Source organism: Pseudophryne corroboree, chromosome 9 (genome assembly GCF_028390025.1).
Source record: "Pseudophryne corroboree isolate aPseCor3 chromosome 9, aPseCor3.hap2, whole genome shotgun sequence".
Taxonomy (NCBI): domain Eukaryota; kingdom Metazoa; phylum Chordata; class Amphibia; order Anura; family Myobatrachidae; genus Pseudophryne; species Pseudophryne corroboree.
Genome location: NC_086452.1, coordinates 30,409,949 through 30,428,411, shown reverse-complemented (window position 1 = coordinate 30,428,411; position 18,463 = coordinate 30,409,949). Strand labels below are relative to the sequence as shown.

The following is an 18,463-nucleotide window of genomic DNA, read 5'->3' as shown; positions in this document are numbered from 1 at the left end:
TGTAGGGAGCAGTGAGTGAGGGGAGCAGATCAAGTGGGTGTAGGGATCAGTGAGGGTGGGTGAGCGAAGCAGAGAGAGTGGGTGTAGGGAGCAGTGAGGATGAATGAGGGGAGCAGAGAGAGTGGGTGTAGGGAGCAGTGAGGGTGGGTGAGCGAAGCAGAGAGAGTGGGTGTAGGGAGCAGTGAGGATGAATGAGGGGAGCAGAGAGAGTGGGTGTAGGGAGCAGTGAGGGTGAGTGAGTGAAGCAGAGAGAGTGGGTGTGGGGAGCAGTGAGTGTGAGTGTAGGGTGCAGAGAGAGTGGGTGTCGGGATCAGTGAGGGTGGGTGTAGGGAGCAGTGAGGGTGAGTGAGGGGAGCAGAGAGAGTGGGTGTAGGGAGCAGTGGGGGTGAGTGTAGGGAGCAGTGAGGGTGAGTGTAGGGAGCAGTGAGGGTGAGTGAGGGGAGCAGAGAGGGTGGGTGTAGGGATCAGTGAGGGTGAGTGTAGGGAGCAGTGAGTGAGGGGAGCAGATCAAGTGGGTGTAGGGAGCAGTGAGGGTGAGTGAGGGGAGCAGAATAAGTGGGTGTAGGGAGAAGTGAGGGTTAGTGTAGGGAGCAGTGAGTGAGGGAAGCAGAGAGAGTGGGTGTAGGGAGCAGAGAGAGTGGGTGTAGGGAGCAGTGAGGGTGAGTGAGGGGAGCAGAGCAGGTGGGTGTAGGGAGCAGAGAGAGTGGGTGTAGGGAGCAGAGAGAGTGAGGGTGGGTGACTGAGTGAGGGGAGCAGAGAGACTGGGGTGTAGTGTACAGTGAGTGACATCAGTCAGTGTGGAGCTGCTGAGCCAAGTGTGCGTTAATGTATGCCATTTGTAACCTCAAACCCACCCCCACGACTCACCCCGCACTGCCTTGGTCGCTCCTGCGCTTCTTCCGGCTCCTGCAGTTACGTGTGTGCCGCCGCCAAGTTCAAGGCAGAGCTCCGGAGCTCTGCATATCATCCAGGCAACAGCTTAGCTGCTAGAAAGGGCCACAGGCCACCGTGTACTGGATGCAGGAGTACGTGGGAGGAGGCAGCGGAGGGGAGAGGAGGAGAGAGAGTGTGCCGGTTGCGCCTGTAGTGCCCATGCGCTGTGGGCAGCGCACACTCGGCACACACGTAGTTGTGGCCTTGCAGCCATCCAACTCTCTCTCTCTGTATATATATACACACATACGTGTGTGTGTGTGTGTGTGTGTGTGTGTGTGTGTGTGTGTGTATGTGTGTGTGTGTGTGTGTGTGTGTGAGTTTGAAATAGAAAAATCTCAGTGCTTAGATTATTATATTACAATAATTATTTTATTAAGAGGGGAGGAAAAAATGGGGAAGAACAGAGCGCCGCTGTGAAGGGGCCCACAGTCGGTAGTAGTATAATGAGTCAGGGGAGGAGAAGGATTATTAGCCTGGTGAAGGGAAGGAAAGGAAGATAGATTAGCCTGGGGAGGGGGTGATTAGCCTGGTATGGGAAGACAGGGGTTTATCCTGGTGACAGGGGTAGGGGGGATTAGCCTGGTGTTGGGATGGAGGGGGCCCATTAGCCTGGTGACAGGGGGAAGGGGGGATGAATTAGCCTGGTGACAGGGGGAGGAGGGTGATTAGCCTTGTGTGGGGAGTTGTGGGGTTTATCCTGGTGACAGGGGTAGGGGTGATTAGCCTGGTGTGGGGAGGGGGGGGGGGATATTGCTGGTGAGGGGGTGGGTAAATCTGGTGACAGGGGGTGAAGGGGGATTATTAGCCTGGTGTGGGGAGGTGGGGGTTTATCCTGGTGACGGGGGGAGGAAAAGGCATTAGTCTGGTTAGGTGGGGGAGGGAATTGCATGAGCCTGGTGCTTTCACTTGTGCTGCCGCAGCTACATATTGCAGCACTGTATATTATAGTACCTGCTGTCACTTGCAGATGGCGGCTCCTGTATAATAGGGAGCTCCGGGGATTCTACTTGCACCGTTGAGAGCAACAGCGGACACCCGGCCTTCTGCGGCCGCCAATTACTGCACAGCCGCGCCCGCCCACCCGGCATCTAGAGGGAGCCGCGGCTGAACAAAGAACAGAGCACCGCGTGAGCCGCCAGAGCCTGGAATGCACCATGGGCTTCCTGGTAGGCTGGGGTGGTAGTCCAAGCTGCTCGGCGCACTTCGCACCGTTGTGCCGTTATGATATGCGTCCGCGGTGTAATGGTAAGACCTGCCCAGTCCCCTCCCACTCCTCCCCTCATCTACACTGCGGAGATGCCGGCAGCAGCCGAGCAGTGCTGGGTCCTAGTGCCCCTGGATCCTCCTACCCTGCAGCCGGCAGTAATTAGGGGTGCTGGCGGGGTGGCTCTGCACTGCACCTGTGCGCACCAGACAGACCGCAACGTCACTTGCAAGCTGTTGTAGCAGGAAGTTTATTTTCCTGTTTACAGCTGCACAGCAGTATGTAGTTGCTGTGGGCCTATTTTGAAAGTGGGCCTGGAGCTGCAGCTCCATTAGCCCCATTGTTAATCCGGCCCTGGGCCAATGCCATGGCAGTCTCAGCTAGGAGAGCATTGTGGATTCATCAATGGAATGCTGACTCTAAGAAGGCGATGGAGTCTCTGCCGTATAAAGGTGGTGTCTTGATTTGTGATGGCCTCGCTGACCTGGTATCTACGGCTACCGCGGGTAAATCATCCTTTTTACCTTATGTTCCTGCACAACAAAAGAAACCGCACCACTATCAGATGCAGTCCTTTCGGCCCAATAAATTAAAAAAAGGGCGAGGGTCTTCCTTCCTTGCTTCTAGAGGAAGAGGAAAGGGAAAGAGGTCACCGGCTGTGGCAAGTTCCCAAGAGCAGAAGTCCTCTCCGGCTTCTGCCAAATCCACCGCATGACGCTGGGGCTCCTCTGCGGGAGTCCGCACCGGTGGGGGCACGTCTCAAACTCTTCAGTCAGTTCTGGGCTCGTTCGGCCCTAGACCCATGGGTTTTGGAAATAGTGTCCCAGTGGTACAAGCTAGAGTTTCAAGACGTTCCCCCTCACTGATTTTTCAAATCGGCCTTACCAGCTTCTCATTCGGCCAGGGAGGTGGAATGCGAAGCAATACGGAAATTGTGTCAAAATCAAGTCATTGTCAGGGTTCCTTTGTCGCAATAGGGAGAAGGCTTCTATTCTAGCCTGTTCGTGGTCCCGAAGCCAGGCGGCTCAGTCAGACCGATCCTGAACTTCAAATCCCTCAATTTCTACCTACGGAAATTCAAATTCAAGATGGAATCTCTCCGGGCAGTGATATCCAGTCTGGAGGAGGGGGATTTTATGGTGTCAGTAGACATAAAGGATGCCTATTTGCATGTTCCCATTTTTCCACCACGTCAGGCTTACCTGAGGTTTGCAGTGCAGGATTGCCATTATCAGTTTCAGACGTTGCCGTTTGGTCTGTCCACGGCTCCGAGAATTTTCACCAAAGTAATGGCGGAAATGATGATTCTCCTGCGCAAGCAAGGCGTCACAATTATCCTGTACTTGGACGATCTCCTGATAAAAGCGAGGTCCAAGGAACAATTACTGCAGAACATTACGCTCTCCTTGACAATTCTGCAACAACGTGGTTGGCTCCTAAACTTGACAAAATCGCAGTTGGTTCCGACGACACGTCTGTCGTTCTTGGGTATGATTCTGGACACGGAATTATAGAGAGTTTTTCTTCCAGTGGAAAAGGCTCTAGAAATTCCAAACCTAGTCAAACAGATTCTGAAACCAGCAAGAGTGTCGATTCATCAATGCACTCGGTTGCTGGGGAAGATGGTGGCGGCCTACGAGGCCATTCAGTTTGGCAGATTCCATGCCAGAGTGTTTCAGTGGGACCTGTTGGGCAAGTGGTCCGGGTCCCATCTGCACATGCATCGACAGATAATCCTGTCTTCCAAGACCAGAATCTCACTACTGTGGTGGCTGCACAGCTCTCACCTCCTAGAGGGACGCAGGTTCGGGATCCAGGACTGGATCCTGGTGACCACAGATGCGAGTCTCTGAGGCAGGGGTGCAGTCACACAGGGGGAAAATTTCCAGGGAAAATGGTCAAGCCAGGAAGCTTGTCTACACATAAACATTCTGGAATTAAGGGCCATTTACAACGGCCTTCTACAAGCGGAACGTCTTCTTCGCGATCTGCTTGTCCTGATTCAGTTGGACAACATAACAGCAGTGGCATACATAAACCGCCAGGGCGTAACGAAGAGCAGAGCGGCAATGGCAGAGGCCACAAAAGTGGGCGGAAAGACATGTAAGCGCTCTGTCAGCGGTCTTCATTCCAGGTGTGGACAACTGGGAAGCAGACTTCCTCAGCAGACACGATCTCCATCCAGGAGAGTGGGGTCTTCATCAAGAGGTCTTTGCAGAAGTGACAAGTCGTTGGGGAATTCCTCAAATAGACATGATGGCGTCTCGCCTCAACAAGAAACTTCCGAGATATTGTTCCAGGTCGAGGGACCCTCAAGCAATAGCGGTGGACCCCCTAGTGACACCGTGGGTGTTTCAGTCGGTATATGTGTTCCCTCTGATTCCAATCATTCTAAAAGTGATAAAGATCATAAGAAGAACAAGGGTTCATGCAATCCTCATTGTTCCAGACTGGCCAAGGAGGGCCTGGTATCCAGATCTTCAGGAATTGCTCATAGGAGATCCCTGGCCTCTTCCTCTACGAGAGGATCTGTTACAGCAGGGGCCGTGCGTGTACCAAGACTTACCGCGGCTTTGTTTGACGGCTTGGAGGTTGAACACTGGATCCTAGCCCGAAAAGGGTATTCCCAGTGAAGTCATTCCCACACTTCTTCAGGCTAGAAAAGAAGTAATGGCAAAACATTATCACCGTATTTGGAGAAAATATGTGTCTTGGTGTGAATCCAAGAAGGCTCCTACGGAAGAATTTCAGCTGGGCCGTTTTCTCCATTTTCTGCAAGCAGTTGTGGATGCGGGCTTAAAATTAGGCTCAATTAAAGTACAAATTGCGGCCTTGTCAATTTTCTTTCAAAAAGAATTGGCCTCCCTTCCGGAAGTTCAGACTTTTGTGAAAGGCGTGCTGCACATCCAACCTCCCTTTGTGCCCCCGGTGGCACCATGGGATCTTAACGTGGTGTTGCAGTTCCTGCAATCTCATTGGTTTGAACCTTTACGTAAGGTAGAGTTGAAATTCGTCACTTGGAAAGTGATCATGCTGTTGGCCTTGGCCTCTGCAAGGCGGGTGTCTGAATTAGCGGCTTTGTCTCACAAGAGCCCCTATTTGATCTTCCATGAAGATAGAGCAGAGTTGAGAACTCGTCAGCAATTTCTGCCGAAAGTGGTGTCATCGTTTCACATGAACCAACCTATTGTGGTGCCAGTGGCTACTGAAGCCTTAGCGGAATCGAAGTCTCTAGATGTGGTCAGAGCTTTGAAAATTTATGTAGCCAGAACGGCTCAGATTAGGAAAACGGAGGCTCTGTTTGTCCTGTATGATCCCAACAAGATTGGGGCTCCTGCTTCCAAGCAGACTATTGCACGCTGGATCTGTAATACGATTCAGCAAGCTCATTCTATGGCTGGATTGCCGTTACCGAAATCGGTGAAGGCCCATTCTACCAGAAAGGTGGGCTCATCCTGGGCGGCTGCCAGGAGGGTCTCGGCATTACAGCTTTGCCGAGCAGCTGCTTGGTCGGGTTCTAACACTTTTGCAAAGTTTTACAAGTTTGATACCCTGGCTAAGGAGGACCTCTTGTTTGGTCAATCGGTGCTGCAGAGTCATCCGCACTCTCCTGCCCGTTCTTGAGCTTTGGTATAAACCCCATGGTTCTTGAAGTGTCCCCAGCATCCTCTATGACATATGAGAAAATAGGTTTTTAATACCTACCGGTAAATCCTTTTCTCTTAGTCCGTAGAGGATGCTGGGCGCCCGTCCCAGTGCGTACTGTATCTGCAGTTATTGGTTATGGATACACACAGGTTGTGTTGCATTTATAGTCAGCCTGTTGCTGTCATATTCATGCCGCTGCATGCGTTGGGTTAAATGCCATGTTGTACGGCATGCTTGAGGTGTGAGCTGGTATGTATCTCACCTTAGTTTAAATCAAAATAAATCCTTTTTCCTCGAAATGTCCGTCTCCCTGGGCACAGTTCCTATAACTGGAGTCTGGAGGAGGGGCATAGAGGGAGGAGCCAGTTCACACCCCTTTTAAAGTCTTAAAGTGCCCATGTCTCCTGCGGATCCCGTCTATACCCCATGGTTCTTGAAGTGTCCCCAGCTAAGAGAAAAGGACTTACCGGTAGGTATTAAAATCCTATTTTTTGGTGTCGTTTACTCCGTACAGTGACCAAGGAACCCCAATTAGTGCACCGTGTCTCCTCGCATGGCTCGCCATCCTTCGGGCAAGGTGCCTCTCTCTGCTGCCGCTACGCTTGGCACAGATTACCGTTCCCAATTGTAGTCCACGTGAATCGTAAAGCATGAAAAAGTTCAAAAAATTAAAACATTTGAAAAAGTCATGTTGACCGCCAGTATACCGGCGAGGTAGGTGATTCCCCCTCCATGGTTGTCCACGACACCCATAGAAAGATAATCGTCACCAAGCCCACAGCGCAGCTTCGTTGTGCTTGCCCCCCCCTGCCAGCATTCCACTGCTCGGGATGCCGATATTGGTATACTCACCTTCGGTATCCCGAGCGGCGGGATAGCATATCGTCCCCGGGGAAACACTAGGCGGCGTCGCTCATCGAGCACATCGCCTAGCGTGTTCCCACCTTAACAGGTTCAGATCGGCAATTCCAGTAATGTGACTTATTATATAAACGACTGAATGTCAATGATTCATAGGAGATTGAGAACTCTTTATACCAGAAAGTGACTGATACATTGCCGCTCCCCCCCCCCCAGTAACGGTGATTAGTATAAAATACTCGTGTCGACATTTTCATGTGTCGACCTTTGGTCGTGTCAACCTTGTTCACGTCGACCTTTTCAACCACACCCGCAGAAATACAGCGCCCCCCACCTGCAGCCTCCACAAAGTCCCCCCAGGCGGGCGAGCACACTATCAGCACATGCCGCAGTGCCGCCGCCAGGGGTCGCTGTGCGCCGGGAGGGAGGGGGCCGGGGGGAGTCTGTCAGTGCGCAGGCGCGGCCGCCGTGCATTGTGGGATACTGCGGCCCAGTCAGGTTCCTGTGTGGTTGTTTCATGGCGGCGGCTCCCGGCTCGTCGTCCTCGCTGTAACCGGCCGCTCTCCTCCCGCCCGGGGCCCTGACTCGCAGCCACATTACTAATCCTGTGTGTTACTCTTTTCTCTCTCCGTATTTAATGTGTTAGAGCAGGAGGCCCGGACAATGACTTCCAGCAGCACCGACGTGATCCAGGTGACGAACGTGTCCCCCAGCGCCAGCTCCGAGCAGATGATAACCCTCTTCGGGTTCCTGGGCAAGATCGACGAGCTTCGGCTCTTCCCGCCCGAGTAAGTCACCCGAGGGGGGGTGTGGGTGGCGGGTGTTGGTTGGGGGGGGAGGGGCACGCGGGCGTTCCCGGAGCGGCCATGGTGATCACCCTCATTCGGGTGTGCGTGTCTTGTGCCCTCAGTCTCACAATGGAGTGGTTAAAAAACATTAAAAAAAATCGGGATATACGTTGGTTAGAGGAGGATGGCTGGGAGATTTGCTGTTGTGGTACTACAAATCCCAGCCTGCCTTGCCCAGCTGCACTGGGATGGCTAGGAGATTTGCTGTTGTGGTACTACCAAGTCCCAGCCTGCTTTGCCTAAATAGACCGGGGTGGCTAGGAGATTTGCTGGTGTGGTACTACAAGTCCCAGCCTGCCTTGCCCAGCTACATTGGGGTGGCTAGCAACCCAACTGCTGGACAACTGCAGCGATGAGACCAGTTTTAGATGATTTTACTATAGTGAAAATATATATGGGTATGTATATATGTGTAAAATATATATATATACTTCCAGAGACGGCCGGCACTCAAATCCCATACAACAGCTTGCTCCGGTGCCAGTTAAAGCAATGCAATACTGATCCAGACGAAAACGGCACTCAGAGCACTTGAAGAAGTGAAAAAATTTATTTCAGGTCATTAACGTTTCGGGGTCGCAAACCCCGTCCTCAGAATGAACACAGCATTCTGCTGTGTTCATTCTGAGGACGGGGTTTGCGACCCCGAAACGTTAATGACCTGAAATAATTATTTATATATATATATATATATATATAATTTGAATTTTGCTTTTATATTAAGCCGTCCTACCACCTGGTAAATAAAATGTAAGGTCCCCCCCTTCCCAGCATGTGGCTTGGGGGCACTATGGTGGGTGATTATTTTCCCGGGTGGCAGTCCAGCTTTACGTCGGCATAGCACATAGAATAACAGATCCATCTGGTTTGGGCTTTTCTAGTCCCCTCCAGATTTGCGGGGTTTATAAGTAGAATTAATCTTTGTTTCTGCAGATGCCGCTTTATGATCTGTTTGGCTGACAATGTGTAAAGGTTATTTAGGTTTAGTGGGTGTTTTTAATATTTTTTTTTTGTAGCAACTTGTTTTTTTTGTTACGGGCGCCACTGTGCAGGGCAGGCTAGCATATGTTTTTTCTCCTAGTTCCGGGAATCTATTTACCTCACGTGCGCGCTTGCACAGAGTGCGGCTGGGGCTGTACCGCCCGCGCTAACGTTATCTGACGCGTTATCTTAGAGATGTTGTCCCGGGTGGGCCTTGCGTAGTGAGCAGAGAGGGGATCTATTTTGCAGCGCTTCAACATTGTACAATGTGTCGTTTCCTGTAAGCTTTTCGTTCTGGAGAGAAAATAACACAATAGACTCTTTGTTCTGTGTGTATTTGGGTTTATCTGCAGCAAATATCAGAGTGTATGATCTGGAAGTAGCTTTCGGCATAGTAACAATATTCTAGTATTTTTAGATAAGCCAGATGACGGCTGGTTTGGATGTTTTCTGTGCAGATCAGCAGATGTCACTGTTTCCTGGAGCCTCGCAGCCTTTTCTGTGGGTTAACTTGTGCTGAGGGTTGTTTTCCTGGTCGGATCAGCGAACTGCGTCACTGCTCTTACAACCTGTAATCCGCAGGGTTTGTGCACATATTATGGAGCAGTTTTGTAACAGTAATGCAGAGCAGTCTCCATAGGCTTTTTTTATTATTTTTATTATTGTAATTCAAACCATTTTATAGAGTACATTAATTTTTGTAAAGGTCTAATGCAGAGGTTCTCAAACTCGGTCCTCGGGGGCCCACACAGGGCATGTTTTGCAGGTCTCCTCACAGAATCGCATGTTAAATAATTAGCTCCACCTGTGGACCTTTTAAAATGTGCCAGTGAGTAATTAATACACCTGTGCACCTGCTGGGTTACCTGCAAAACATGCACTGTGTGGGCACCTGAGGACCGAGTTTGAGAACCTCTGGTCTAATGAATAATGATTAGTGTGATAATTAGTGTTTGATTCTGTACTTTTGTATGATTGGCACCTTATAATTTTTCTGTGTCATGCCAGTTACGTTTGGGAAACAGAACTCAAAATAAATCGGAGATGACTTGAAAACCACTTACTGTTAAATGGAAATTTGTAGTTCTCAAGGCAGGACGGTAGTGAGCTTTCAGTCCTTTGCCGTTGTGCTGGAAAGTGATTATATATGGGTATTTAGCCAAATAGTATTACTTTGGCAGATATCTCCATATAAAGTGGTAAACTGTGTACAATCTTAAATAAACTTTAACATTTTGAAATTAAGAGTGTACCTCTGGGCAACTTTATATTAAGTTTGCATAGTGCCAGCGTATCCCATTGTGAGTATTGTATAAAGGCTGACTGTTACCCAGGGATTTCTTTGTATTATTGCTATGTGTTGGTTAAATGGTAATAACCTTCGATGTTAAGGGGGAGATTCAGTTGATTGCCCCAAGACTTCACTTTTTGCAGATTTCTGCTTGCAACCCCCTGAGATGCGAGCACAAATCCGAGTCAAGTAAGCATCTGCTCAGAGGGGTTTCTTTTAATAGCATTTTTTTAAATGATCTTATGTTTTATTGTTCTAGAGGGGTGATTAAATAGTTTTTTGGGGCGTCCATCAGTGCAATTCATTTATTGCTCCGATTGGGCGCCCATTACGTCTGACACACCCAAAAGCAGCAGCTGAACTCGACTAAAAGTTGCATATGGGTGGCCAAACTGGACACTGTCTGCACATTTCAGCTCATTATCTTAGGAGAGGGTAAGCTGAAATGTTCTTGTCCCCCCACTACACACACAGCTATTCACGCCTGAATGGAGCGACTATTCAATTGCTCCATCAGGCATCATCTAGTGGCAGCCGCAGGGTCAAACGGTTGAATCGCCTCCCGAAAATAGTTTTGCGATTATTTTCAAGAGAACGGTGCACCTCTGCTTCTCGTATCTATATACCTAATGTGTCATTTTCTAGTGTTCATTCTAGCACCCTGTCACAACCCATGCAGTTCCTCTTTCCTGCCTAGGGTGTTGCTTTGTGCTCTGGTGCTTCTATCACACTCTGGGATACAGACCATGCGCAATATGCATGTGCGCCCAAACAACTATCAAATTGTGACAATTGTTTGGGCGTTTAGACAGAAAAACTAGACACCCAAAACAATTGGGGCTGATTCAATTGTTTTGGTCGTCTAAAAATTTTGTCTAAACAGAACTTTTTAGACCCCCAAACACATCTTTATTCAATTGTGTTTGGGCGCCCATGCACATGGCGCATACCACGCCCAAACAGACCGGATTAAGCCACCTAACACTGCTAAACCCGTGGCATGCAATACCCCTTCCACTCCTTTGCAGCTCCTGGACTCACGATATTATTGTGAGTCCAGGTCACCTCGCTAACGATGTACCAATGACGTTCAAGCACATCATCGCAAGCGACCGGGCCAGATCTGCTGCAGATGAGATCTGAAAACCCTGCTTACGACCCCCGGGAATGTGCACAGATCGCAATCGTAAGTGGGCCACACACGATGTCCACTTACTCGCGATACGTTGTCCCGATGCGTCGATATCGTGCCAAATGGCACAATATCGTCCTAGTGTGTGTGCACCTTAAACTCCCTGCTTTGGGCTTCCAAAGTGCTGAGTTTCCAAACATTTTTTCTTGCACCGCAGGAGGCTGCAATAAAAAATGCCAGCCCCGCGGCTACTGGGCATCTAAACAAAGCAACAATTGAATTGCTCAGTTGTACGCCCCCTGGTGTTAGCCGTGAGGAAAAACAAAATAAATTGGCCCCATAGTGTCTGAGTTGCGACCACTGTATGCAGTCTGTTTTGCCATAGACCAACCCTTATCTTCGATATTCTCCGTAATTGCGATTGAGTTTACAATGGCTTTGGTGGGCATCTATTTACATTCCTGGGCGGTAGCAGCACTTGCTGACATCAGCAGGTCCATAACCTAGAGAATCGTAATTGTATTTGCGCACATGAATTGGGAGCATTATGAGCAAATGAAGATGTTACAATTACAGTTTGCTGCTACATTTGTTTTAGCTGAGATGATGCAATACGGAATTAGGGCTCATTCCTATCACCTTTTGGTTAAGGATGGAGAATTTCATCTTGTACTGTCTTCAGACTCCTGTTCTCAGAGCCTCTTTGCAGCATAGATTTCTGTGTATTTACTGGGAGTTTCCATAAAACTCCATTATATTCGTTTGGAGCATTAACATTTGCAGCCAGTGTGAGCTATGTGGAAGTTGCCGGGATGTGTTTGTGTGTCTCTTTGCTTACAATTATTATTTTTTGATCCGTGCCAATGTGTTAATAGGCTTTCAAAATATGCTTTAATGCCAGCGCCTGTGTGTTCAAGGCCCTGGCAGAGATTGGACGTGGATTCCAGTGATGTTTGATCTGTCTGGTCGGTGTTGCAGTACCTTTTGTGTGGTTGCACAACCTGTTGTGCACTGAAGAAGCTTTAAACAGAGATTGTACTGTATTAGTACCGCACAAAGTAAGGTTTCTGTTTAGCTCATATCCTGTTTGGTTTTGTGATGCACGCAGCTGTGCTTGACCAATTCGAAGGTTAAAGAAATGTAAAATTGTTTGGATTCATGGTCCATAGAGAGTCCACAGGAATACCATGGGGTGTTTTCTGTGCTGTGCAGTGTTTAAGGTCAGAGATCCTATTAAAAATCTTGTACAATAAAGTGCTCACGGAGGTCGGGATGACAACATCTAAAACTATTAACCTAACCACACATGGGCCTGTCCTATAACTCAAAGTATGAGGCCACTTCATCTACATGGGGATGACCAAATTGGATTGGTTTGGTTGCCTGGCATTCGATTGTTTTCAAGCCCTGCTATTGTGATCAAAAGTCTCGGGCAATAGTTGGCAGGTTGCTGCCTGATTTGTGGCAGGCTCAGAAACGATCCAGCCTTCGCTTGGGGATACTCTCTTTGAGGACACTCGTGATCATTTCCTGATATTGAGAACTCTGCGTGTGCTTTGTTGCCACTATTAGGCACCTCCCTGAATATTAGGTGTGATCGAACAGAAGTGACTTTGTGCAGATCATATAAAGTTTATAACGTTTACTGAAAATTTCTCGTAAGACTGTATAATTAAGGTGTCCATTTACCATTTGCGGCAAAGTCTGCCACCATTGCTTTCAATTGCTACTGGAGGGACTTCTTGCTGTGGGTGCTTATCCTCACCTATTGCCTCTTTTTGTAAAAAGGTGCAAATCGGTGGCCAAAGGTGAGTATTGCACCACACTCCGATGTGTAAGTAAATGGACACCTAATTTGTGATGCTGTATTCATAACAAATACTCCAGTGTTTTTATTTTTTAGCTCCCCCCAGAATGAAAGTGTCTATTGCCGGAATATTCATGGTTTTCACATGGGTTTCTCCTTTTCCTTTTTTTAGTGATTCTCCTTTGCCCGTAACATCTCGTGTCTGTTTTGTAAAGTTCCATGATCCAGACTCCACCGTGGTGGCGCAGCACCTGACTAACACCGTGTTCGTGGACAGAGCGTTGATCGTGATTCCCTACGCAGAAGGTTGGTACTCTGCTTGGTTCCGCACATGACTACACGAAAAGTGGGGTAGAGGGTGTCTGTTACAGTATAAGTGAGCACAGTCTGCATGCTTCAATTGCTTGTTCTGCCTGAGATCCCTGGTATACTCTGAGTGTTTTATTGTAGCCACGGACAGCTCCTTTATCCTCCAATGCCTAATTCCCTATTATCCGGGAAGAGCATCCACACTCGCTGTTTCTTTATATTATACGTTTCAATCAATTCCGAATCATCGCTTTTCCTGTTCCAAATCTATTATTCTTAGCATCACTGTGTACCACGGATCAAATGCGGTGTGCCTGTAAGTCCTAACGGTGCTGGATGGCCAGAAGGGTATTTACAGCTTCTTCTCTCCCTCTCAAGTTTGCATCGTTCTGTTCCTCACAGTATTTGCCAAATAATGAACTCTCTTCTCTGTTATTTGTGTGTGTGATTTTTGTAGTGGAGAAGGCATTTGCAAAGCTCTTCCTGATGGCAGAAAGAACTGGGGTCCTCTTCTGCTTCAGGGGATTCTAGACATTAAGTAGACGCCAGCCGGCACTCGCGCCCCCCAAGTGTTATACGTGGTGTAACTACTCGCTAACGACTCAATGGCTTTATGAATTTGTAAAACTGCGCCTGTTCTCTCTAAGTTTCTGTGTTTAGTAATGGGGGACAGGGTTCTACACTCATTTCCCTCCGTTGCCCGAGCTGCAACTGAACTAGAACTAAGTTAACTTTTTTTAAAATTTTTACCACAATTAATCCTGTTTAGTTTATATGGGAATAATATGAGCAATTTTGTTATTCTCCAGACCACCAGCTTTCTCTAACTGCTCCTATAAATAAGGTGAAGCGCTTACACCTAGTGTCGTACTATACAGGTTTTCTTAGGGAGAATCGGCCAGTGGCCTACAGCTGGCTGTTAGAGAGTAGACGTTCTCCACCCATTGCTGCCTGCCATTCGCAGATCTTGAACCATGCCAGGGGTGATTTCATCTGTAATATGGGTAATGGCTTATATTTAAGCTATATCTTATCGTGAAATGGTGGTAGAATAACATCACTTGGGGGTGTAAATAGCAAACATGCAGAAAGCCAGCTTTGGACTATATTGACATAGCAGGAGTAAAGGTTAGAAGCTTAAAGGTCTACTTATTAAGCCTTGGATGGAGATGACCTGGACGGAGATGAAGTACCAGCCAACTGTCATGTTTCAGACTGGGTTTAAAATATGACCGTTAGGAGCTGATTGGCTGGTACTTTAACTCCGTCCACGTCATCTCCTCCCAAGACTTGGTAAATGGACACCTTAGTAAGGAAATGAAACTGTTTGTGCTGCACACCTAATCATTTGCCCGTTGTGGCCATAGACACTTTAGGGCAGATGTATTAACCTGGAGAAGGCATAAAGAAATGATAAACCAGTGATAAATGTAAGGTGATAAAGGAACCAGCCAATCAGATCCTAACTGTTAATTTACATATTGGAGCTGATTGGCTGGTGTCTTTCACCTTGCACTTATCACTGGTTCCTCATGCCTTCTCCAGGTTAATACATCTGCCCCCCTGTTTGGCACGATACCTACGTTGTTCTGTCCCCAGTTAACGTATGGGTGACACATTCACTACATGTCTGTATTTCTCCGGCCAAAGGTTTCTCTTCCCAAACGTGCTTACAGGGGAATATTAAACAACTCCTATGTGTGTATTGATGCATTATTATATAGGTCCTGGATATAAGGGAATAAAAAGAATTTCAAGTGAAGTAACTTGTTTGTCCTGTCCAGAATTGAATGGGGGGTATTTGGTGCTATGTTTTACCACCTGAAGGCTTGTGAGTAGACCAGAAAGACCATAACCAACGCCACCCTATTCCTACTTCTGTTCTCCAGGAGTTGCAAAGTACTTTGGGGGAGATTTATCAAAGTTTGGAGAGAGATAAAGTACCAACCAGCTCCTAACTGTCTGTTTTCAACCCTGTAACATGTCATGCACTTGATTGTTTCATAGTTTCTCTCCTTTCAAATTGCCCCCTTACATGTTTCATTTTGTCTGACACTTTATTTGGCAACAATTAAATGTGAAAGGAAAAGACATTCTTGTTAAATATTCTTTTCCATATTGTTAACATTCATGGAATGACAAGGCTTTTGGAATATGACGGAGAAATGTGTGTTGGGAATACAAGTGGCACCCCACATATAATGGCCCGTAATTTGCACACACGGCGCAAATTCTGCCACATAGCTGCTAGATTTAAAGCAGCAGTTCTTTAATGCAAAATCAATTTGGTTTTGTCTTATTACTAGTGGCTGCTGTAAATCTAGCTGCTATGTTCCCAATATCACCTACGTGCCTGCAAATTGCGGATTGTTACATTTGGGCCAAAATATGTTTTTAATAGACACTCGGCTGGTAAACCAGAAGACACATCTGCTGTTACATAATCCAGCCCATTACGGTAAATGTGTTTTCAGTAGACGGGTTATAGGTATAGCTTCACTGGAGGGGGAGAAGGTGGGGGCACGGTTGGCATGCCATGCAATTAAAAAATAGTCTTTCTATTTATACCTGCCTCCAGTTCTTTCCCCCTACCACCAGATACTGTAGTAGTAAAGCTGCGAGTGAGGGGATCTTGGCCTGTATTATTATTATTATTATTATACGATTTGCTTGTTTTATCTCCGTGTCACTGAAAATAGCTCGTAGGAAGGATCTTTTGTTACTGATCAGCTGCTTGATGTAAATTAAAACTAGTCTATTACTATAACGTGATGGTGTCTGTGAGCCAGGATAAAGTTACACAAAGGGGGGCTGAGGTTTGGAAAGTACATTACTAAAAGCGCATACGCTCTATCTTCTCCAGTACTGATGCTTTAGTGATGAGCGACATTTATTCAGTTGGTTTTGCTTATGCATCGTATTCTAAAAACCAAGGTGGGGTATGTTTTACGCCAATTGGGTCCTTCTCGTTGACCTTGCTGTTGGGAAGACCGCTGTATACAGTCTAGTATCGGCTCTGCAGCAGTATTTGAGGGGAAAGTAGTGACGCATTGTCTATTTTATTTAATGTGCGAGAACGGGTGCTGCAGGACAGAGCCACCCATACCTTCCCATAGACGCACAGCACATCACTGCTCTTTGCACAACCCTGCCTATATTTTCCTTATCAATAAAGGAAAGACAAAGAGGGAAGTGCTACCCTTCCTGTTCTCGGGGTAATTTGCAGTGTGATTTTAAAGTGGGAGGTGATGGGGGGGATTGAATAGATTCATCACTAAGTCTATTTTCCATAAATTAGAAGCTTGGCAGGTTTTCAGGTGTACTGGTTAATGTTTGTTTCTTTTGTCTGTTTCTTTTTTTTCTTTCATTTCAACATATCCACGCAGTATTTCATGGTTCTAACAAAGCGGCAGTGTAAAAATATAAACCATGACGCATGAAAAATACCTGGTGAGGGTTCTCATTGCTTTTTAATTTTAGCTGTTTTTTTATTTTTTATTTTAATTTTTAGTTTGATTTATTTATATTTCAAAAAGTGCGTTGTTGACAAAAAATAAAAATAAACAAATTTACGCTGTTGCATTATCTTAACTGGTATATCCAGTGCATGAGTTATGGTAGATGCTGTCTCCAGTAAGACCTTTTATGTAGTCCTAGAGTAATTCTGAGCGACCTAGCTGGTCTCTGGACAAATGCATGACTGTCCCGGGAGACTATGTACCCTAGATCTGTATGGTGAAACACACAGAGGCCAACCAGTACTCCAGCCACCTCCTCAGAGCAGCTATCTGCAGTGTAATATCTATTTGTTTAAGTACTACAGCTCGCAGCTTAGGTGGAAGGAACCATGACCTTTATTTAACAGTGGTTTTTCTTTTTTGTTGTTGTGTTTTACAGTTCTTTTCCCTGGTTCAGCCTGAACTATATACCAGGCCCTGCTGAAAATACCACTCAACCGTTTTCTTCTCCAGCTTGTCCAGTTTCTCTTAAGTGCCCTGTACATGTTGTATGTTTTATGCTGACATGCACTTTGTTAACCAAAGACAAAATCACTGGTATTTGAAAACTCTCTAGTTACATTTTGTTTTCCATTTCTTTGCTTTGCTCACACTCTCTGATTTGGGGGTGGGGTGGGCTACCGGACATGGGCAGATTAAATCCGTAAAAGCCTTTGCCTGACCGTAACGTAGCACCCCCCCATCACTGAAGTCCTGGTTTAGCTTTACCTGACGTGTAACCAGTCGCTCACAGTGGAGGCAGTGATTATGTTAGCCGAACCAATATTCCTGGCCGTGCAGCCTATTCCTTCACTAGGATAAGTGCATCAGATAGTCGTTCCTAGAGGGGTGAACTGGCTACATATTGGTTACGCCAACAGAGTGGCTGCATTTACTGTGCGTAGTAGATAGTGGTCCACAGACACACATACGTGGCTGCAGTAGATTGCGGCACGTCTCCAATAAGCCGAGAATCTGTGCTCTTAGCGCATCTTATCAGGTAAGGAAAGAGCCTCCTGAGCTCAGCCGGGACATGTTATCGGGCTTTCTAAACCTCCCAGACCTCCTCTTTACACCACATAGCAAACTCTTACACTATTGTATGGTAGGTATGCTGAAAGAGCTAGTGAACTGTTCCCTATGAATTACTCCTAAATAAAAACTTTTTTTTTTGTCTTGTGTATCTTGATTTTTCTGTGTGCTTTATAGTGAAGCAGCCGACACGAGTCGTTGTTCATAAAACAGCTTTTGAAAGTTGAGAGCACACCCCCGGAGAACCGACTGTGCTTGCTTACGTTTGAGTCATGAATTAAAAATCGAGTACAGGTGATGAAATCTCGGCAGTGTTAACACCAAACAAAAGTAGTGTGTATTGTGCAGTATCTTCCTTTACGCTAGACTCTTTAACCGTTTGTAGAGAGCGAGAGAAAAAGACACATTTCTTTTCACTTAATGGTAATCTGTATAGAGCTTAGAATAAGGCAGCGAGAATTTGTTCTGTCAGCAAGTTCCAGTGTTGGATCAGTTACAGCATTTCTGGGTGTCTATTGTTTTATTTTTCTTATGTTTCTTTGAAGTTTATTATTTGTTCTGTGTGTGTTTTTACTTGGTTTTTGTCTAAAATGTGTGTCTAATGCAGATGTGTTTTTCTACAGGAATAATACCCGATGAGGCCAAAGCTTTAACCCTTATGGCCCCAGCCAATGCAGTCACTGGTCTGTTGCCGGGAGGTGGACTTCTGCCCACTCCAAATCCACTGAGTTCGGTGAGTCCGCGCAGATCAACAATTTAGATACTTGATGTTGTTAGTCTGTCTGCCAAGCTTGGTACTGTATGACTCTCCATTTGCTGCAGTACTGCAAATCCCAGCATGCTCGCCCCGATTCTGCTAGTACTTGGAGTTGCACAGCAATTGGAAGGTTACAGGATGAGTTTAGTTTTCATCATGA

General features: G+C 46.9%; 1 protein-coding gene across 5 annotated transcripts in view; it reads left to right on the top strand.

Moving 5' to 3' along the window:
- Positions 1-7,111: 7,111 nt before the first annotated feature.
- SRSF11 (serine and arginine rich splicing factor 11) overlaps positions 7,112-18,463 on the top strand; it is a 67,053-nt gene continuing 55,701 nt past the window's right edge. For 3 of the 5 annotated variants that reach the window (XM_063939099.1, XM_063939100.1, XM_063939098.1), the window contains exons 1-3: positions 7,112-7,437; positions 12,881-13,014; positions 18,170-18,279. In XM_063939099.1, the coding sequence (XP_063795169.1) occupies positions 7,313-7,437; positions 12,881-13,014; positions 18,170-18,279 (369 nt within the window). In that variant the 5' untranslated portion in view covers positions 7,112-7,312. Of the gene's footprint in view, positions 7,438-12,880; positions 13,015-16,496; positions 17,841-18,169; positions 18,280-18,463 lie in introns of those variants that run through there. The other 2 variants (XM_063939102.1, XM_063939101.1) reach the window with 2 other exon arrangements.